The 21,145-nt window shown below is 45.6% G+C and overlaps 1 protein-coding gene across 2 annotated transcripts in view; it reads left to right on the top strand.

The window, feature by feature from the left end:
• The window catches only part of LOC109881109 (acid-sensing ion channel 1), a 414,829-nt gene that overhangs the window by 348,804 nt on the left and 44,880 nt on the right, over window positions 1–21,145 (top strand). For both annotated transcript variants that reach the window (XM_031816930.1, XM_031816581.1), the window contains one exon: window positions 15,091–15,218. In XM_031816930.1, coding sequence (XP_031672790.1) covers window positions 15,091–15,218 — 128 coding nt within the window. The remainder of the gene's footprint in view (window positions 1–15,090; window positions 15,219–21,145) is intronic.

Genomic DNA, 21,145 nt, shown 5'->3' with positions numbered 1-21,145 from the left:
ATGATATACGATCAAGACTATCCTAACAACGGGACATTAAAAACTGTAACATCTTATGTTTCACCGAGTCTTGGCTGAATGACTTCATGGATAATATAGAGCTGGCAGGATTTTCCATGCATCGGCAGGACAGAGCAGCTACGTCTGGTAAGACGAAGGGCGGGGTGTGTGTCTATTTGTCAATAACAGCTGGTGTGCGATGTCTACTATTAAAGAATTCTTGAGGTATTCCTCTCTTGAGGTTGAGTACCTTATGATAAGCAGTAGACCACACTATCATCCAAGAGAGTTCTCATCTATATTATTCGTAGCCATCTATGTATCACCATAAACCATAGCTGGCACTAAGACCTCACTCAACGAGCTGTATAAGGCCATAAGCAAACAAGAAATTGCTCATCCAGAAGCGGCGCTCCTAGTGGCCGGGGACTTTAATACAGGCAAATTTAAACCTGTTTTACCAAAAATTTGGACTCATCAGACTAAAGGACAGATTTCCACCGGTCTAATGTCCATTGCTCATGTTTCTTGGCCCAAGCAAGTCTTTTCTTCATATTGTTGTCCTTTAGTAGTGGTATCTTTGCAGCAAATCGACCATGAAGGCCTGATTCACGCAGTTTCCTCTGAACAGTTGATGTTGAGATGTGTCTGTTACTTGAACTCTGTGAAGCATTTTTTTGGGCTGCAATTTTTGAGGCTGGTAACTCTAATGAATGTATCCTCTGCAGCAGAGGGAACTCTGGGTCTTCCTTTCCTCTGGCTGTCCTCATGAGACCCAGTTTCATCATAGAGCTTGATGGTTTCTGCGACTACACTTGAAGAAACATAACATTCAAAGTTCTTGTCTTCAAGTAATGATAGACTGTCATTTCTCTTTGCTTATTTGAGCTGTTCTTGCTATAATACGGAATTGGTATTTTACCAAATAAGGCTATCTTCTGTATACTGCCCCTACATTGTCACAACACAACTGATTGGCTCAGAAGGAAAGAAATTCCACAAATTAACTTTTAACAAGGCACACCTGTTAATTGAAATGCATTCCAGGTGATACCTCATGAAGCTGGGTGAGAGAATCCCAACAGTGTGCAAAGCTGTCATCAAGGAAAAGGGTGGCTTCTTTGAAGAATCTCAAATATAATATATATTTTGATTTGTTCAACACTTGTTTTGGTTACTACATGATTCCATATGTGTTATTTCATAGTTTTGATGTCTTCATTATTATTCTACAAGGTAGAAAATAGTCACAATAAAGAAAGAGTAGCTGTGTCCAAACTTTTGACTGGTACTGCCAGTCAGCAGCAATCTCAGAAAATGGCACTAGAACATTCTGCAGCCTCACCCTACTGGACTCAGAAATCAAATGTCTGCTGCTTGCAGATGATCTGGTGCTTCTGTCCCCAACCAAGGAGGGCCTACAGCAGCACCTAGGTCTTCTGCACAGATTCTGTCAGACCTGGACCCTGACAGTGAATCTCAGTAAGACAAAAATAATGGTATTTCAAAGAATTTCCAGTAGCCAAAACAACAAATACAAATTCTATCTAGACACTGTTGCCCTAGAGCACACAAAGAATTACACCTACCTCGGCCTAAACATCAACACCACAGGTAACTTCCACAAGGCTGTGAATTATCTAAGAAAGAAGGCAAGAAGGGCCTTTTATGCTGTCAAAATGAACAGAAAACTTAACTAACATGCCCTCTATGGTTGTGAGGTCTGGGGTCCACTCACCAACCAAGAATTCACAAAATGGGACAAACACCCAATTGAGAGACTGCATGCAGAATTCTGCAAAAAATATAATTTGTGTACAATGCAAAAGCACAAACAATGCATGCAGAGCTGAATTAGGACTATAACCAAAAATCCAGAATAGAGCTGTTAATTTCTACAACCACCTAAAAGGAAACGATTCCCACACATTCCACCACAAAGCCCTTACCTACAAAGAGATGAACCTAGAGAAGAGTCCCCTCAGCCAGAGTTCTCATCATTTGGTTGGGTCTGTTTATATCCTGGGGCTCTGTGGGGTATTTTTTGGTTTGTGAACAGAGCCCCAGGATAGAAACACATTTAGACCAAAACAAATTATGAGAAGGCAAAAAGATAACTCTTTGACACATTGGAAATAATAACAAAACAAACAGAGCAAATTGGACCCGAAACCGTGGAAGAATACCTGCTTTGACTATGTACAGGCTCAGTGAGCATAGCCTTGCTATTGAGAAAGGCCGCTATAGGCAGACTTAGCTCTCAAGAGAAGACAGGCTATGTGCACACTGTCCACAAAATGAGGTGGAAACTGAGCTACACTTCCTAACCTCCTGACAAATGAATGACCACAATAGAGACGCATATTTCCCATAGACCCACAAATAATTTGAAAACAAATCAAACATTGATAAACTCCTGTCATGACGTTGGCCTGTTGGGGGAGGTTTGACCCCCATAAATACCTTTCTCTTTTTCTCTCTCTCTACTTCATAGAGTTGACTCTTGGAAAGCCTTTGTTAACATAGAGTCTGGTAACATCAAAAGATGTGAAACGGAACCATATTTCGGTAATCTAATCAGTTGGAAATATGTGTTGGTACCTAATGAATATGATGTCAGATCAGTTGGCGTCTGAGACATGATTACTGATGATAGTACGACATAAACTGTATCTTGGAAAATCTACACATTCTAGTTATCAGATTCACATGGAATTGTTGTGCAATTTAAATGTTTAAACATGAAACTATTTGTGAAAAGATTAAATGTAATTTTAGCTTCTTAATGAGAGAACGGTTTGTCATAAGAGTAAACCCTGCTCACTCAGAGGCCCCGTCCAAGTGAACAGACATTGGTTGTAAACTATGAAACATGCCCTTCTATTCACCACGATATAAGCCAGTCCAACTTTCTGTCCAAGGACGTGAGGACTTGCGGTCCCTGCGTTAAAAGGACAAGATCACAGAACTAAGCCAACCTCAGTGTGAGCTCTGGTTGAATGACAAGAACTTAACAAAATTAGCATCGAATTTCAACGTGAAGATGACGATCAACATGCCGAAAGGATGAATTTCGACTATACCAGACAGAATATAGCATGAGCTTAAAGTATGGCAACTTGGTATGAACTTTGAACTCTTATTCACTAAAGAAGTGATACCTCCTAGCCGATTGAGTTAGCCGCAACAACTGTAAACTACGGCTCGGAAAGGACGGACAAAGGATCCATTCTACCACACTCCAGTTCACCACTAGACATTCTTCAGAGGACAAGAGATCCATGCTGGACAACCCAGCCTTCTATCTACGACCAACCTACCAAAGCGCAGGTCAGAGTAAATATTTATAGCATTTTCCTTTTTCCAAATGGGCGGTTATTTAGAATGCATAAGATTATGTATTTACGATAGCATAGTTTCTGCCTTTGTTCTTCAGTCCTCCCGCTCTTTCATTCAAGCCCAACCCCATCTCTTTGTGTAACCAGCTGTCATAACGGTTCAGTCCACCAGGGACGTTTTCATGTATGACCAATCCTGTGTATGTGTAATTCTGTGTGATTGTTTAGGTGTTTAGTAATTAAATAATTTAACCAAATTTTACATTTCTGATTCAACTTGTTAGCCAGGGTTTATGAAGATAACCAAGAATTTACAACTTTCAGATGAGACTGAATAAGGTGACGAATTAATATTGACTGCTATTGAGGTGAAAGATTACCAGGTCTTTAAGAGTTTATTCGGAAGATAACAGCTCTATAAACATTCTTTCATGGTGTCCTGACTTTCTAGTTAATTACATTTACATGATTAGCTCAATCAGGTAATATTAATTACAGAGAAAGGATTTTATAGAATACAGCAACAAGATTTGTGGCCCCTTGCCATGAGAAAAGGGCAACCAGTGGAACACAAACAACAATGTAAATAATTTATCTGTTTATTTATTTTACCTTTCACACTTCAACTATTTGCACATTGTTACAACACTGTACATAGACACTAATACATCATTTGAAATGACTATATACTTTAAAAACTTTTGTTTTAGTGTAAAGTGTAATGTTTACTAATGTTTCCCTTGTTTATTTCCCTTTTGTTTATTGTCTATTCCATTTGCTTTAGCAATGTAAACATATGTTTCCTATGCTAATAAAGCCCTTTGAATTTAGAGAGAGAGAGATACTGGTAATGAGAGAGAGAGATACTGGTAATGAGAGAGAGAGAGAGAGAGATACTGGTAATGCGAGAAAGAGACTGGTAATGAGAGAGAGGGGGAGGGGGAGAGAGAGAGAGAAGATACTAGTAATGAGGGAGGGAGGGAGGGAGGGAGGGAGGGAGGGAGGGAGGGAGTGAGAGGGAGGGAGGGAGACTGCTAATGAAGAGAGAGGGAGAGACTGATAATGAGAGAGAGAGGGAGAGACTGGTAATGAGAGAGAGAGAGAGAGAGAGAGAGAGAGATACTGGTAATGAGGGGAGGGAGGGAGGGAGGGAGGGAGGGAGGGAGGGAGGGAGGGAGGGAGGGAGGGAGGGGAGGGAGGGAGGAGGGGAGGGAGGGAGGGAGGGAGACTGCTACATGAGAGAAGAGAGGGAGAGACTGATAATGAGAGAGAGAGAGAGAGAGAGAGAGAGAGAGAGAGAGAGAGAGAGAGAGACTGGTAATGAGAGAGAGAGGGAGAGACTGGTAATGAGAGAGAGAGAGAGAGAGAGAGAGAGAGAGAGAGAGAGAGAGAGAGAGAGAGAGACTCTGGTATAATGAGAGAGTGAGACAGAGAAGGACTGGCAATGAGAAAGAGATAGGTACGAGGGACTTCTTCATTCCATTCCCCCTATTCCAGAATGTCTTTTAAATGTTCCCATCATTCTAAAACCATACTCATCGCATCATTTTTATAGCCACCATGACACGTATGCATACTAGAAATATTGTTATATTCTGTTTGACATACTAAATGGCAACGGTTAGTGTGTGTGTGTGTGTGTGTGTGTGTGTGTGTGTGTGTGTGCACAGCCCCTCCCAGGTGGTACATGGTCTCAGGTGGTACAACATGGCCACTATTACAGCCTCCCATCTGCTCATGATAAATATATGGCTTCCTCACCGGGGAACAGACTCTACAAGATGTCGAAAGCGCTCCACAGGGATGCTGGCCCATGTTGACTCCAATGATTACCACAGTTGTGTCAAGTTGGCTGGATGTCCTTTGGGTTGATACACACAGGACACTGTAATGAGGCGTGAAATACCCAGTGGCGTTGCAGTTCTTGACTGCAACCTACTACCACATCCCATTCAAAGGCTTTTACCATGTCCATTCACCCTCTGAATGGCACACAGACACATTCCATGTCTCAATTGTCTCAAGGGTTAAAAGTCCTTCTTTAACCCTGTCTCCTCCCTTTCATCTGCACCGATTGAAGTGGATTTAACAAGTGACATCAATAAGGGATCATAACTTCCACCTGGATTCACCTGGTCAGTCGATGTCATGGAAAGACAAGGTGTTCCTAATGTTTTGTCCACTAAGTGTATCTTGCGCTAACATCGGGATCCGTTCAGGAATAGGCCTACTGCACAATGTCGATAGTAGGGTGCCAGGGGATGGATTGGCGATAGTTAGGGGATGGTTTGGGGATGGATTGGGGATCGTTAGGGGATGGATTGGGGATCGTTAGGGGATGGATTGGGGATAGTTAGGGGATGGATTGGGGATAGTTAGGGGATGATTGGGGATAGTTAGGGGATGGATTGGGGATAGTTAGGGGATGGATTGGGGATAGTTAGGGGATGGATTGGGGATAGTTAGGGGGATGGATTGAGGATGGATTGGGGATAGTTAGGGGATGGATTGGGGATAGTTAGGGGATGGATTGGGATGGATTGGGGATGGATTGGGGATAGTTAGGGGATGGATTGGGGATAGTTAGGGGATGGGTTGGGGATGGATTGGGGATAGTTAGGGGATGGATTGGGGATAGTTAGGGGATGGATTGAGGATGGATTGGGGATAGTTAGGGGATGGATTGAGGATGGATTGGGGATAGTTAGGGGATGGATTGAGGATGGATTGGGGATAGTTAGGGGATAGATTGAGGATGGATTGGGGATAGTTAGGGGATGGATTGGCGATAGTTAGGGGATGGATTGGGGATAGTTAGGGGATGGATTGAGGATGGATTGGGGATAGTTAGGGGATGGATTGAGGATGGATTGGGGATAGTTAGGGGATGGATTGGGGATAGTTAGGGGATAGATTGAGGATGGATTGGGATAGTTAGGGGATGGATTGGCGATAGTTAGGGGATGGATTGGCGATAGTTAGGGGATGGTTTGGGGATAGTTAGGGGATAGATTGAGGATGGATTGGGGATAGTTAGGGGATGGATTGGCGATAGTTAGGGGATGGATTGGCGATAGTTAGGGGATGGTTTGGGGATAGTTAGGGGATGGATAGGGGATGGATTGGGGATGGATTGGGCATAGTTAGGGGATGGAGATGGATTGGGGATAGTTTGGGGATGGATAAGGGAGGGATTGGGGATGGATTGGGGATAGTTAGGGGATGGATTGGGGATCATTAGGGGATGGATTGGGGATAGTTAGGGGATGGATTGGGGATAGTTAGGGGATGGATTGGGGATAGTTAGGGGATGGATTGGGGATGGATTGGGGATAGTTAGGGGATGGATTGGGGATCGTTAGGGGATGGATTGGGGATAGTTAGGGGATGGATTGGGGATAGTTAGGGGATGGTTTGGGGATGGATTGGGGATCGTTAGGGGATGGATTGGGGATAGTTAGGGGATGGATTGGGGATAGTTAGGGGATGGATTGGGGATAGTTAGGGGATGGTTTGGGGATAGTTAGGGGATGGATTGGGGATAGTTAGGGGATGGATTGAGGATGGATTGTGGATAGTTAGGGGATGGATTGAGGATGGATTGGGGATAGTTAGGGGATGGATTGAGGATGGATTGGGGATAGTTAGGGGATAGATTGAGGATGGATTGGCGATAGTTAGGGGATGGATTGGCGATAGTTAGGGGATGGTTTGGGGATAGTTAGGGGATGGATTGGGGATGGATTGGGGATAGTTAGGGGATGGATTGAGGATGGATTGGGGATAGTTAGGGGATGGATAGGGGATAGTTAGGGGATGGATTGGGGATGGATTGGGGATGTATTGGGGATGTATTGGGGATAGTTAGGGGATGGAGATGGATTGGGGATAGTTTGGGGATGGATAGGGGAGGGATTGGGGATGGATTGGGGATAGTTAGGGGATGGATTGGGGATCATTAGGGATGGATTGGGGATAGTTAGGGGATGGATTGGGGATAGTTAGGGGATGGATTGGGGATGGATTGGGGATAGTTAGGGGATGGATTGGGGATAGTTAGGGGATGGATTGGCGATAGTTAGGGGATGGTTTGGGGATAGTTAGGGGATGGTTTGGGGATAGTTAGGGGATGGATTGGGGATGGATTGGGGATAGTTAGGGGATGGATTGGGGATCGTTAGGGGATGGATTGGGGATAGTTAAGGGATGGATTGGGGATAGTTAGGGGATGGTTTGGGGATGGATTGGGGATCGTTAGGGGATGGATTGGGGATAGTTAGGGGATGGATTGGGGATAGTTAGGGGATGGTTTGGGGATAGTTAGGGGATGGATTGGGGATGGATTGGGGTTAGTTAGGGGATGGATTGAGGATGGATTGGGGTTAGTTAGGGGATGGATAGGGGATAGTTAGGGGATGGATTGGGGATAGTTGGGGGATGGAGATGGATTGGGGATAGTTTGGGGATGGATAGGGGAGGGATTGGGGATGGATTGGGGATAGTTAGGGGATGGATTGGGGATGGATTGGGGTTAGTTAGGGGATGGATTGGGGATAGTTAGGGGATGGATTGGGGATAGTTAGGGGATGGATTGGGGATAGTTAGGGGATGGATTGGGGATGGATTGGGGATAGTTAGGGGATGGATTGAGGATGGATTGGGGATAGTTAGGGGATGGATTGAGGATGGATTGGGGATAGTTATGGGATGGATTGAGGATGGTTTGGGGATAGTTAGGGGATGATTGGGGATGGATTGGGGATAGTTAGTGGATGGATTGAGGATGGATTGGGGATAGTTAGGGGATGGATAGGGGATAGTTAGGGGATGGATTGGGGATAGTTAAGGGATGGATTGGGGATAGTTAGGGGATGGTTTGGGGATGGATTGGGGATCGTTAGGGGATGGATTGGGGATAGTTAGGGGATGGTTTGGGGATAGTTAGGGGATGGATTGGGGATGGATTGGGGATAGTTAGGGGATGGATTGAGGATGGATTGGGGTTAGTTAGGGGATGGATAGGGGATAGTTAGGGGATGGATTGGGGATAGTTGGGGGGATGGAGATGGATTGGGGATAGTTTGGGGATGGATAGGGGAGGGATTGGGGATGGATTGGGATAGTTAGGGGATGGATTGGGGATGGATTGGGGTTAGTTAGGGGATGGATTGGGGATGGATTGGGGATAGTTAGGGGATGGATTGGGGATAGTTAGGGGATGGATTGGGGATGGATTGGGGATAGTTAGGGGATGGATTGAGGATGGATTGGAGATAGTTATGGGATGGATTGAGGATGGTTTGGGGATAGTTAGGGGATGGATTGGGGATGGATTGGGGATAGTTAGTGGATGGATTGAGGATGGATTGGGGATAGTTAGGGGATGGATAGGGGATAGTTAGGGGGATGGATTGGGGATGGATAGGGGATGGATTGGGGATAGTTAGGGGATGGAGATGGATTGGGGATAGTTTAGGGATGGATAGGGGAGGGATTGCGGATGGATTGGGGATAGTTAGGGGATGGATTGGGGATCGTTAGGGGATGGATTGGGGATAGTTAGGGGATGGATTGGGGATAGTTAGGGGATGGATTGGGGATCGTTAGGGGATGGATTGGGATGGATTGGGGATAGTTAGGGGATGGATTGGGGATAGTTAGGGGATGGATTGGGGATAGTTAGGGGATGGATTGGGGATAGTTAGGGGATGGATTGGGGATGGATAGGGGATGGATTGGGGATAGTTAGGGGATGGAGATGGATTGGGGATGGATAAGGGAGGGATTGGGGATGGATTGGGGATAGTTAGGGGATGGATTGGGGATCATTAGGGGATGGATTGGGGATAGTTAGGGGATGGATTGGGGATAGTTAGGGGATGGATTGGGGATAGTTAGGGGATGGATTGGGGATAGTTAGGGGATGGATTGGCGATAGTTAGGGGATGGTTTGGGGATAGTTAGGGGATGGTTTGGGGATAGTTAGGGGATGGATTGGGGATGGATTGGGGATAGTTAGGGGATGGATTGGGGATCATTAGGGGATGGATTGGGGATAGTTACGGGATGGATTGGGGATAGTTAGGGGATGGTTTGGGGATGGATTGGGGATCGTTAGGGGATGGATTGGGGATAGTTAGGGGATGGATTGGGGATAGTTAGGGGATGGATTGGGGATAGTTAGGGGATGGTTTGGGGATAGTTAGGGGATGGTTTGGGGATAGTTAGGGGATGGATTGAGGATGGATTGGGGATAGTTAGGGGATGGATTGAGGATGGATTGGGGATAGTTAGGGGATGGATTGAGGATGGATTGGGGATAGTTAGGGGATAGATTGAGGATGGATTGGCGATAGTTAGGGGATGGATTGGCGATAGTTAGGGGATGGTTTGGGGATAGTTAGGGGATGGATTGGGGATGGATTGGGGATAGTTAGGGGATGGATTGAGGATGGATTGGGGATAGTTAGGGGATGGATAGGGGATGGATTGGGGATCGTTAGGGGATGGATTGGGGATAGTTAGGGGATGGATTGGGGATAGTTAGGGGATGGATTGGGGATAGTTAGGGGATGGTTTGGGGATAGTTAGGGGATGGTTTGGGGATAGTTAGGGGATGGATTGAGGATGGATTGGGGATAGTTAGGGGATGGATTGAGGATGGATTGGGGATAGTTAGGGGATGGATTGAGGATGGATTGGGGATAGTTAGGGGATAGATTGAGGATGGATTGGCGATAGTTAGGGGATGGATTGGCGATAGTTAGGGGATGGTTTGGGGATAGTTAGGGGATGGATTGGGGATGGATTGGGGATAGTTAGGGGATGGATTGAGGATGGATTGGGGATAGTTAGGGGATGGATAGGGGATAGTTAGGGGATGGATTGGGGATGGATTGGGGATGTATTGGGGATAGTTAGGGGATGGAGATGGATTGGGGATAGTTTGGGGATGGATAGGGGAGGGATTGGGGATGGATTGGGGATAGTTAGGGGATGGATTGGGGATCATTAGGGGATGGATTGGGGATAGTTAGGGGATGGATTGGGGATAGTTAGGGGATGGATTGGGGATGGATTGGGGATAGTTAGGGGATGGATTGGGGATCGTTAGGGGATGGATTGGGGATAGTTAGGGGATGGATTGGGGATAGTTAGGGGATGGATTGGGGATGGATTGGGGATAGTTAGGGGATGGATTGGGGATAGTTAGGGGATGGATTGGGGATAGTTAGGGGATGGATTGGGGATAGTTAGGGGATGGATTGGGGATGGATAGGGGATGGATTGGGGATAGTTAGGGGATGGAGATGGATTGGGGATGGATAAGGGAGGGATTGGGGATGGATTGGGGATAGTTAGGGGATGGATTGGGGATCATTAGGGGATGGATTGGGGATAGTTAGGGGATGGATTGGGGATAGTTAGGGGATGGATTGGGGATAGTTAGGGGATGGATTGGGGATAGTTAGGGGATGGATTGGCGATAGTTAGGGGATGGTTTGGGGATAGTTAGGGGATGGTTTGGGGATAGTTAGGGGATGGATTGGGGATGGATTGGGATAGTTAGGGGATGGATTGGGGATCATTAGGGGATGGATTGGGGATAGTTACGGGATGGATTGGGGATAGTTAGGGGATGGTTTGGGGATGGATTGGGGATCGTTAGGGGATGGATTGGGGATAGTTAGGGGATGGATTGGGGATAGTTAGGGGATGGATTGGGGATAGTTAGGGGATGGTTTGGGGATAGTTAGGGGATGGTTTGGGGATAGTTAGGGGATGGATTGAGGATGGATTGGGGATAGTTAGGGGATGGATTGAGGATGGATTGGGGATAGTTAGGGGATGGATTGAGGATGGATTGGGGATAGTTAGGGGATAGATTGAGGATGGATTGGCGATAGTTAGGGGATGGATTGGCGATAGTTAGGGGATGGTTTGGGGATAGTTAGGGGATGGATTGGGGATGGATTGGGGATAGTTAGGGGATGGATTGAGGATGGATTGGGGATAGTTAGGGGATGGATAGGGGATAGTTAGGGATGGATTGGGGATGGATTGGGGATGTATTGGGGATAGTTAGGGGATGGAGATGGATTGGGGATAGTTTGGGGATGGATAGGGGAGGGATTGGGGATGGATTGGGGATAGTTAGGGGATGGATTGGGGATCATTAGGGGATGGATTGGGGGATAGTTAGGGGATGGATTGGGGATAGTTAGGGGATGGATTGGGGATGGATTGGGGGATAGTTAGGGGATGGATTGGGGATCGTTAGGGGATGGATTGGGGATAGTTAGGGGATGGATTGGGGATAGTTAGGGGATGGTTTGGGGATGGATTGGGGATCGTTAGGGGATGGATTGGGGATAGTTAGGGGATGGATTGGGGATAGTTAGGGGATGGATTGGGGATAGTTAGGGGATAGTTAGGGGATGGTTTGGGGATAGTTAGGGGATGGATTGGGGATAGTTAGGGGATGGATTGGGGATGGATTGGGGATAGTTAGGGGATGGATTGGGGATCGTTAGGGGATGGATTGGGGATAGTTAAGGGATGGATTGGGGATAGTTAGGGGATGGTTTGGGGATGGATTGGGGATCGTTAGGGGATGGATTGGGGATAGTTAGGGGATGGATTGGGGATAGTTAGGGGATGGATTGGGGATAGTTAGGGGATGGTTTGGGGATAGTTAGGGGATGGATTGGGGATGGATTGGGGATAGTTAGGGGATGGATTGAGGATGGATTGGGGTTAGTTAGGGGATGGATAGGGGATAGTTAGGGGATGGATTGGGGATAGTTGGGGGATGGAGATGGATTGGGGATAGTTTGGGGATGATAGGGGAGGGATTGGGGATGGATTGGGGTTAGTTAGGGGATGGATTGGGGATGGATTGGGGTTAGTTAGGGGATGGATTGGGGATAGTTAGGGGATGGATTGGGGATAGTTAGGGGATGGATTGGGGATAGTTAGGGGATGGATTGGCGATAGTTAGGGGATGGTTTGGGGATAGTTAGGGGATGGTTTGGGGATAGTTAGGGGATGGATTGGTGATGGATTGGGGATAGTTAGGGGATGGATTGAGGATGGATTGGGGATAGTTAGGGGATGGATTGAGGATGGATTGGGGATAGTTATGGAATGGATTGAGGATGGTTTGGGGATAGTTAGGGGATGGATTGGGGATAGTTAGTGGATGGATTGAGGATGGATTGGGGATAGTTAGGGGATAGTTAGGGGATGGATTGGGGATGGATAGGGGATGGATTGGGGATAGTTAGGGGATGGAGATGGATTGGGGATAGTTTAGGGATGGATAGGGGAGGGATTGCGGATGGATTGGGGATAGTTAGGGGATGGATTGGGGATCGTTAGGGGATGGATTGGGGATAGTTAGGGGATGGATTGGGGATAGTTAGGGGATGGATTGGGGATCATTAGGGGATGGATTGGGGATGGATTGTGGATAGTTAGGGGATGGATTGGGGATAGTTAGGGGATGGATTGGGGATAGTTAGGGGATGGATTGGGGATAGTTAGGGGATGGATTGGGGATGGATAGGGGATGGATTGGGGATGGATAGGGGATAGTTAGGGGATGGGTTGGGGATGGATTGGGGATAGTTAGGGGATGGATTGGGGATGGATAGGGGATAGTTAGGGGATGGATTGGGGATGGATTGGGGATGGATAGGGGATAAGGGCAGGCTAGTACACAGGAGGAACATCAACAATAGAGTATACATCATTTTGAGATCAATCTGTTCTTCTGATTCCTTCTGATAGTTAGGGGATGGATTGGGGATGGATTGGGGATAGTTAGGGGATGGATTGGGGATCATTAGGGGATGGATTGGGGATAGTTAGGGGATGGATTGAGGATGGATTGGGGATAGTTAGGGGATGGATAGGGGATAGTTAGGGGATGGATTGGGGATGGATTGGGGATGTATTGGGGATAGTTAGGGGATGGAGATGGATTGGGGATAGTTTGGGGATGGATAGGGGAGGGATTGGGGATGGATTGGGGATAGTTAGGGGATGGATTGGGGATCATTAGGGGATGGATTGGGGATAGTTAGGGGATGGATTGGGGATAGTTAGGGGATGGATTGGGGATGGATTGGGGATAGTTAGGGGATGGATTGGGGATCGTTAGGGGATGGATTGGGGATAGTTAGGGGATGGATTGGGGATAGTTAGGGGATGGTTTGGGGATGGATTGGGGATCGTTAGGGGATGGATTGGGGATAGTTAGGGGATGGTTTGGGGATGGATTGGGGATCGTTAGGGGATGGATTGGGGATAGTTAGGGGATGGATTGGGGATAGTTAGGGGATGGATTGGGGATCGTTAGGGGATGGATTGGGGATAGTTAAGGGATGGATTGGGGATAGTTAGGGATGGTTTGGGGATGGATTGGGGATCGTTAGGGGATGGATTGGGGATAGTTAGGGGATGGATTGGGGATAGTTAGGGGATGGATTGGGGATAGTTAGGGGATGGTTTGGGGATAGTTAGGGGATGGATTGGGGATGGATTGGGGATAGTTAGGGGATGGATTGAGGATGGATTGGGGTTAGTTAGGGGATGGATAGGGGATAGTTAGGGGATGGATTGGGGATAGTTGGGGGATGGAGATGGATTGGGGATAGTTTGGGGATGATAGGGGAGGGATTGGGGATGGATTGGGGTTAGTTAGGGGATGGATTGGGGATGGATTGGGGTTAGTTAGGGGATGGATTGGGGATAGTTAGGGGATGGATTGGGGATAGTTAGGGGATGGATTGGGGATAGTTAGGGGATGGATTGGCGATAGTTAGGGGATGGTTTGGGGATAGTTAGGGGATGGTTTGGGGATAGTTAGGGGATGGATTGGTGATGGATTGGGGATAGTTAGGGGATGGATTGAGGATGGATTGGGGATAGTTAGGGGATGGATTGAGGATGGATTGGGGATAGTTATGGAATGGATTGAGGATGGTTTGGGGATAGTTAGGGGATGGATTGGGGATAGTTAGTGGATGGATTGAGGATGGATTGGGGATAGTTAGGGGATAGTTAGGGGATGGATTGGGGATGGATAGGGGATGGATTGGGGATAGTTAGGGGATGGAGATGGATTGGGGATAGTTTAGGGATGGATAGGGGAGGGATTGCGGATGGATTGGGGATAGTTAGGGGATGGATTGGGGATCGTTAGGGGATGGATTGGGGATAGTTAGGGGATGGATTGGGGATAGTTAGGGGATGGATTGGGGATCATTAGGGGATGGATTGGGGATGGATTGTGGATAGTTAGGGGATGGATTGGGGATAGTTAGGGGATGGATTGGGGATAGTTAGGGGATGGATTGGGGATAGTTAGGGGATGGATTGGGGATGGATAGGGGATGGATTGGGGATGGATAGGGGATAGTTAGGGGATGGGTTGGGGATGGATTGGGGATAGTTAGGGGATGGATTGGGGATGGATAGGGGATAGTTAGGGGATGGATTGGGGATGGATTGGGGATGGATAGGGGATAAGGGCAGGCTAGTACACAGGAGGAACATCAACAATAGAGTATACATCATTTTGAGATCAATCTGTTCTTCTGATTCCTTATTGTAATCAGATTTCCAGGTTATTCATTTCATGTTTTTTCTCTGTCCAGTTGAATGAAATCAGACTGATTAATACACTGACCATGCTGTTTCTGTTTTTTGGGATGCACGTTTCTCATCTTTCCCTTCCTCTCTCCAGATGAGACGTCGTTCGAGGCGGGCATCAAGGTTCAGATCCACACACAGGACGAGCCTCCCTTCATTGACCAGCTGGGTTTCGGTGTGGCCCCGGGCTTCCAGACCTTCGTATCCTGTCAGGAACAACGGGTAAGGTATCAATCAATCCATCAAGCCTGCAATTATTGGCTCTTCCCAATGTGGGCTTGCTAAAAGGGAAGGAACAACATTAGTTTAAAAAAACAAAATAATGGTTGTCTGGGTTATTGTTGATGTCTGTATGTGGGAGGTTGTTTTGTTGTTCGTGACGATGTCATCCTGCCATATTAATAAAGAAGGACGTGTGACGGACAGATTCCCAACCAGCATACACCATTACAGTGATTTCCAAAGGTTGTGTTCTTGTTGAAAACAGGACGAGGTTATTCTGAAACCCAGTCGGTCAGTTTTCACCTTGAAAAAGACTCTCCAATCTCATTTTATTTTTTCCTGATGCATGTTACCTTACAGGGATCTCATCAGTGGCTTGGTGGATATCCACACTTTTCAATCAGTGCTCCCATGCTCTCTCTTCGGGAAAGAAGAATAATTCCATATGATGTATTCCATCCAACTCTACCCTCTCATCATGTACACTACCTTTCAAAGTTTGGGGGTCATTTAGAAATGTCCTTGTTTTTTAAAGAAAAGCACATTTTGTTGTCCAATAAAATAACATCAAATTGACCAGAAATGCAGAAATACAGTGTAGACATTGTTAATGTTGTAAATGACTATTGTAGCTGGAAACGACAGATTTGTAATGGAATATCTACACAGGCGTACAGAGGCCCATTATCAGCAAACATCACTCCTGTGTTCCAATGGCACGTTGTGTTAACTAATCCAAGTTTATCATTTTAAAAGCCTAATTGATCATTAGAAAACCCTTTTGCAATTATGTTAGCACAGCTGAAAACTGTTGTCCTGATTAAAGAAGCAATAAAACTGGCCTTCTTTAGACTAGTTGTGTATCTACAATAGTCATTTACAACATTAACAATGTCTACCCAGTATTTCTGGTCAATTTGATGTTATTATAATGGACAACAAAATGTGCTTTTCGTTCAAAAACAAGGACATTCCTAAGTGACCCCAAACTTTTGAACAGTAGTGCACATCTAACCTGACAGAGTGAAATCCTAGGTATTTATACTCTCTCTGGGACTATAGATTATGTTGTGACTTTACTTTCATTAATCTGATGAATGTTATTTATTTAATCCACTAACTAGGTTTAATTGTTACCCGATTAAATTAATAATGTAACAATTAACTCATTAGGAATTTGGGGCACCACGAGAGCGGTTGTTTAAAGAGTTATCTCCCGAATTAAACTCTAAAGGTCTTTACCTATCACATCCATAAAACAGTCAACGTATTAATCATAACCTCGTATCATATCATCATTCTGACAGTCGTAAACTCATGCAACTGCTAAAAACCCAAGCCTTACTTATGATTCAGTACTACACAAATTGGTTGAATTATTTATTTACTAACTAACTAAATGATAACACAGGATAAACATACATACGTAATACATTAGAAAAAGGTTGCTAGAACGACTCAATATATGGTGGCTTGTGATGGAGAGAGAGAGAAAGAGACACTTATCGTTGATACGTTTTAGGAACTACTCTCACAGTAATCATATAATATAGACACGAACCGCTGCCCGTTTGGAGTTAGAAATCATGAATGTATTTACGTGTAAATGCATTCGTTCGCCGCGTGTCTCTGTCGGAACCAGGCCTTCTTAGGAAGGTTGTCGGACCTTTCTGCCTCATGCTTGTAAGGCTCTGAAAGGCTCTGACCCCAGCAGCTCCCTCCTCCACCTCTGGGTCTGGTTGAAATAAGCCATTTTTAAGCTGATCTGACCCATTCGGATCCTCACAGGACAGTCATGACAAATGCGTATGATGAAATGAACACAGGAGATAAGAATTGAATAGATCATGTTTTTGGCCAGAGGCGTCATCAGAGCGCGCAACAGAACAGTGTACTGTCTACACTCTGTCTCCTCTCGGTTTGTTGTTGTTATGAAATAGTTTCTAAATCATAGCTGAAGTTTGTATTGCTATGGATACAGCGACGCTGTCAGCCTTTACGGCTGGGACTGCAAGTTTGTCTCCAGGATTCCTGTTAAGTAGCAGTTAGCTGCTATCCATCATGAAAACGGAGCAGGCTAACGCTAGCAGTGCTAGCCATCATGAAAACGAAGCAGGCTAACTCTAGCAGGGCTAGCCATCATGAAAATGGAGCAGGCTAACGCTAGTGGTGCTAGCCTACCGGTGTGTTTATCCACAGCTGGGAACAAATGCTTCAGGTGTGACATTATTTCCACATAATCATAAGATAAGGTGGAACTAGAAAATGAACAGGGATGTGTCTGCCCTAAATGCACCACCATCAATCAGCTCAGGGAAGAGATCCTCTGGCTGTTAGCTCGGCTGAGAGAAAAGGATAACCTGCTTTCTAAGTGCACCGACCTTGCTGTAACCCAGGCAACCTGAATCACAGTTTTAAATGCCTCCTATAGCAAAGCTGTCGATGAGTTGGGTGGCGTTGATCTGTCCAAATCTAACAGACAGATGTTCAGCTCAACTCCACGGCCCCATGGGAGGCTGGACAGGAGATCGGGGAGGCAGTCTGGCCACCCTTCATCTATCCCGAGAAGATCTGATCCAGCTTTGCCCCGCTTGAGATGGATCTACCAGCCCAGGAAGTCAGCACAGATCTTGGGTGTATACACTCCTCCACTGCCACCACAGTTCAGCAGGTCGCTGACTCAAGACAGAAGGGTCTCAGGCCATCCTCCCCCCACGTCCGTTGTTGCTGGTGTGAAGAGTCAGGCTAGCCTCGCTCGAAGCCTCCGCCCCCCCCTGCCCAAGTCAGTCCCATCCCGCTCCTTCTCTTCCATCACAACAACCAACATTGTGGGCAGCTAGATGGTGAGAGATTTTGGCCTGCCTACGGTCTGTGGACCAACCAAAGTCCACTGTCTCCCAGGAGCCCGTGTCCATGACATCAACTCCAACTACATTCTCTGAACCTCCTTCTTCTACCCAGGACAATGGCAATAGAGACTAAACAAGATAAACACAAAGCAAACATTTTACTTCATAACTATCAGCTAGCTATATGTGAATTGTAAAAATGTAGCAAACCAGATAGTATAACAGGCAAAAATGACGTTATCCAAGGAAGATGTCAATTCTTTGGGGGTAGCAATTATTTGTGGCTATCTGTCTAGCTAACAATAGTAGCTAGCCAGTTAGCTCTACTGCCTTACTATGGGCTTAAAACCTATGCACACTACTACAGTGGGTATTGTAGGCAGGTAACCATGCCAAAATGAAAACAACATGTATTGATTAACATATCAAGATAAAATATTGTAGTCAGGCAACATATGAGATGTGAGTTTGTTTTCTCTCGCTTCAGTTCAAATAGTGGCAGCCATTGATTTCAAGAAAATATTTCATTTTTACGTGCTTTGCGTCATTTTTCTTTGCATATTTTCCGTTGAAGCATTGTTGCTTCAAAATATGTACAAACGGAGTACACGTTCAATAAGTGTCCACTCCATTTCACATACTTTGATTTGGACTCATACTCCGACCCTCCCGTGCTCCAATGTACGTGCTCGGGAGAATGCATTTTGAGAAACATGCAGGATTCAGCCTAACCGCAGGGGTTCTAGGATTATTTCCAGCAACACTAAACTGTTTTAGAGACTGACAGACAGGGTCTGGTAGTGCTCCAGTCCCAGCAACATCAAACTGTTTTAGAGACTGACAGACAGGGTCTGGTAGGGCTCCAGTCCCAGCAACATCAAACTGTTTTAGAGACTGACAGACAGGGTCTGGTAGTGCTCCAGTCCCAGCAACATCAAACTGTTTTAGAGACTGACAGACAGGGTCTGGTAGTGCTCCAGTCCCAGCAACACTAAACTGTTTTAGAGACTGACAGACAGGGCCTGGTAGTGCTCCAGTCCCAGCAACATCAAACTGTTTTAGAGACTGACAGACAGGGTCTGGCAGGGCTCCAGTCCCAGCAACATCAAACTGTCTGGTCTACCCAAGAAAGCCATTGGTCAAATACAAAACATACAGAATGCTGCATCACGGGTACTGACTAAGACCAGACAGAGAGAACACATTACACCGGTTTCAAAGTCTCTCCACTGGCTGCCTGTGAGTTTTAGAATAAATGTAAAAATTATTCTATTGGTTTTTAAATCAATTTACGATTGTTCAACCCAATACATGTCAGACATGCTTTTAAGTTATGTACCCAGTAGGTCCCTCAGGTCCTCTCACACTGGCCTTTTAACTATCCCAAAGCCGAGGGCCAAGAGGCATGGAAAGGCAACCTTTAGTTATTATGACCCAACATCTGAATTGCCTGCCAGAGAACCTGAGAGAGGCTGAAATGGTGGGATTCTTTTTAAAGAGATTTTTAAAACCTTTTTAGCTTTGATTTTCATTAGGAATGTTTTTTTAGTCGTTCAGGTTTTATTGATATGATTTCGTTTTTTTATCCTCTTCTGTTTGTTGTGTAGTAAATATTTCAGTTTTTTATATTCATATTCATTTGACTTTTTTTTTTCCTATGAAAAACATTGCATTCTATGTCTGAATTATTAAAGCTTGATTTTTTATAAATTAGTCCATATTATCGATCCTGCCACGGTCACTTATGTTTTGGAGAATTTGTGTCTGATGTGTGTGCCGGTTCCGAGAGAGAAAGAGAGAGAAAGAGAGAGAAATAGAGAAGGAGAGAGAGTGAGGGAGAGAGAGAGAGAGAGTGAGGGAGAGAGAGAGAGAGAGTGAGAGAGAGATGGGGGGAGAGAGAAATAGAGAGAGAGAGAGAGAGAGAGAGTGATGGGGGAGAGAGAAATAGAGAGAGAGAGAGAGAGAGAGAGAGTGAGGGGGGAGAGAGAAAGAGAAATAGAGAAGGAGAGAGAGTGAGTGAGGGGGGGAGAGAGAGAGTGAGGGGGAGAGAGAAATAGAGAGAGAGAGAGAGAGAGAGAGAGAGAGAGAGAGAGAGAGAGAAAAAGAAAATGAGAGAGAGAAAGGGAAAAAGAGAAAGAGTGAGAGCGAGAGAGACAGAGAGAGAGAGAGAGAGAGAGAGAGAGAGAGAGAGAGAGAGAAAGAAAAGGGGAGAGAGGAAGAGAGAGAGACACACACGCTGGACCTGCAGCCACGACATCATCAGCATGCGTAATCCCACCGCAGCCTGATTAGACCTGTCCTGGACACTCTGCCAGCATTAGAGGCTTTGTCTTAGCTTTTATTACTCTCTGACTTACCAAGCTGTCCGTACACCTAGTGGCCTCATGGCTGGAATGTTATTAACATTAAATATGAATAACATCATCAGCATTATGAAATATATATCTTTTTTTATCATTTCATAATTCAATAAGAGGAACACCGGTTTAAAAAAACTATACAACACAAACATTTGTTTCTCTATTGTTTTTTTCGGAGGCTGTTATAATAATAATGATGATAGATAATAAGCCTTCCACAGACAGTTGCAAAAGTACAGAGACTCGCAGTCATATACACACCCACAGAATCAACCGTCTGCAAACATTTTCCCGAAAAGGAAAAATGTACGTGGGTGGCTTGGGTTGGTTGAATAACAGTGTGAGAATGACTTGGTAGTGAATAAAGAGCTGCCAAGCATGGTGAAATCATTATACAGACGGCTGGATCTTCAGACAGGTATGAAACTAATGATGAGTTGGACAAACCCAGAGAAAGCTAGTGTTGTGTCTCAAATGGAACATAGGGATCCTATGGGATTTTGGTCTGAGGTAGTGCACTAAATAGGGAATAGGGTGCCATTTGGGATGCACACTCCAAGAGAAATGTGGCGTTATGACCGTAACTACTGTTCCCTGAAGGAGGGAAATGAGGTACATCATATTGTGGGGTAGTCGCACTCTTGCGACTTTCGGTTGAACGATCTACAATCACGGCTGACAAGGCCAATGAAAATCCACGCCTCGCCTTCTACAGGTG

Source organism: Oncorhynchus kisutch, linkage group LG1 (assembly GCF_002021735.2).
Source record: "Oncorhynchus kisutch isolate 150728-3 linkage group LG1, Okis_V2, whole genome shotgun sequence".
In the NCBI taxonomy this organism is placed as follows: Eukaryota; Metazoa; Chordata; class Actinopteri; order Salmoniformes; family Salmonidae; genus Oncorhynchus; species Oncorhynchus kisutch.
Note: the sequence above shows the minus strand (reverse complement) of the source record. Positions and strands in the feature narration are given on the sequence as shown.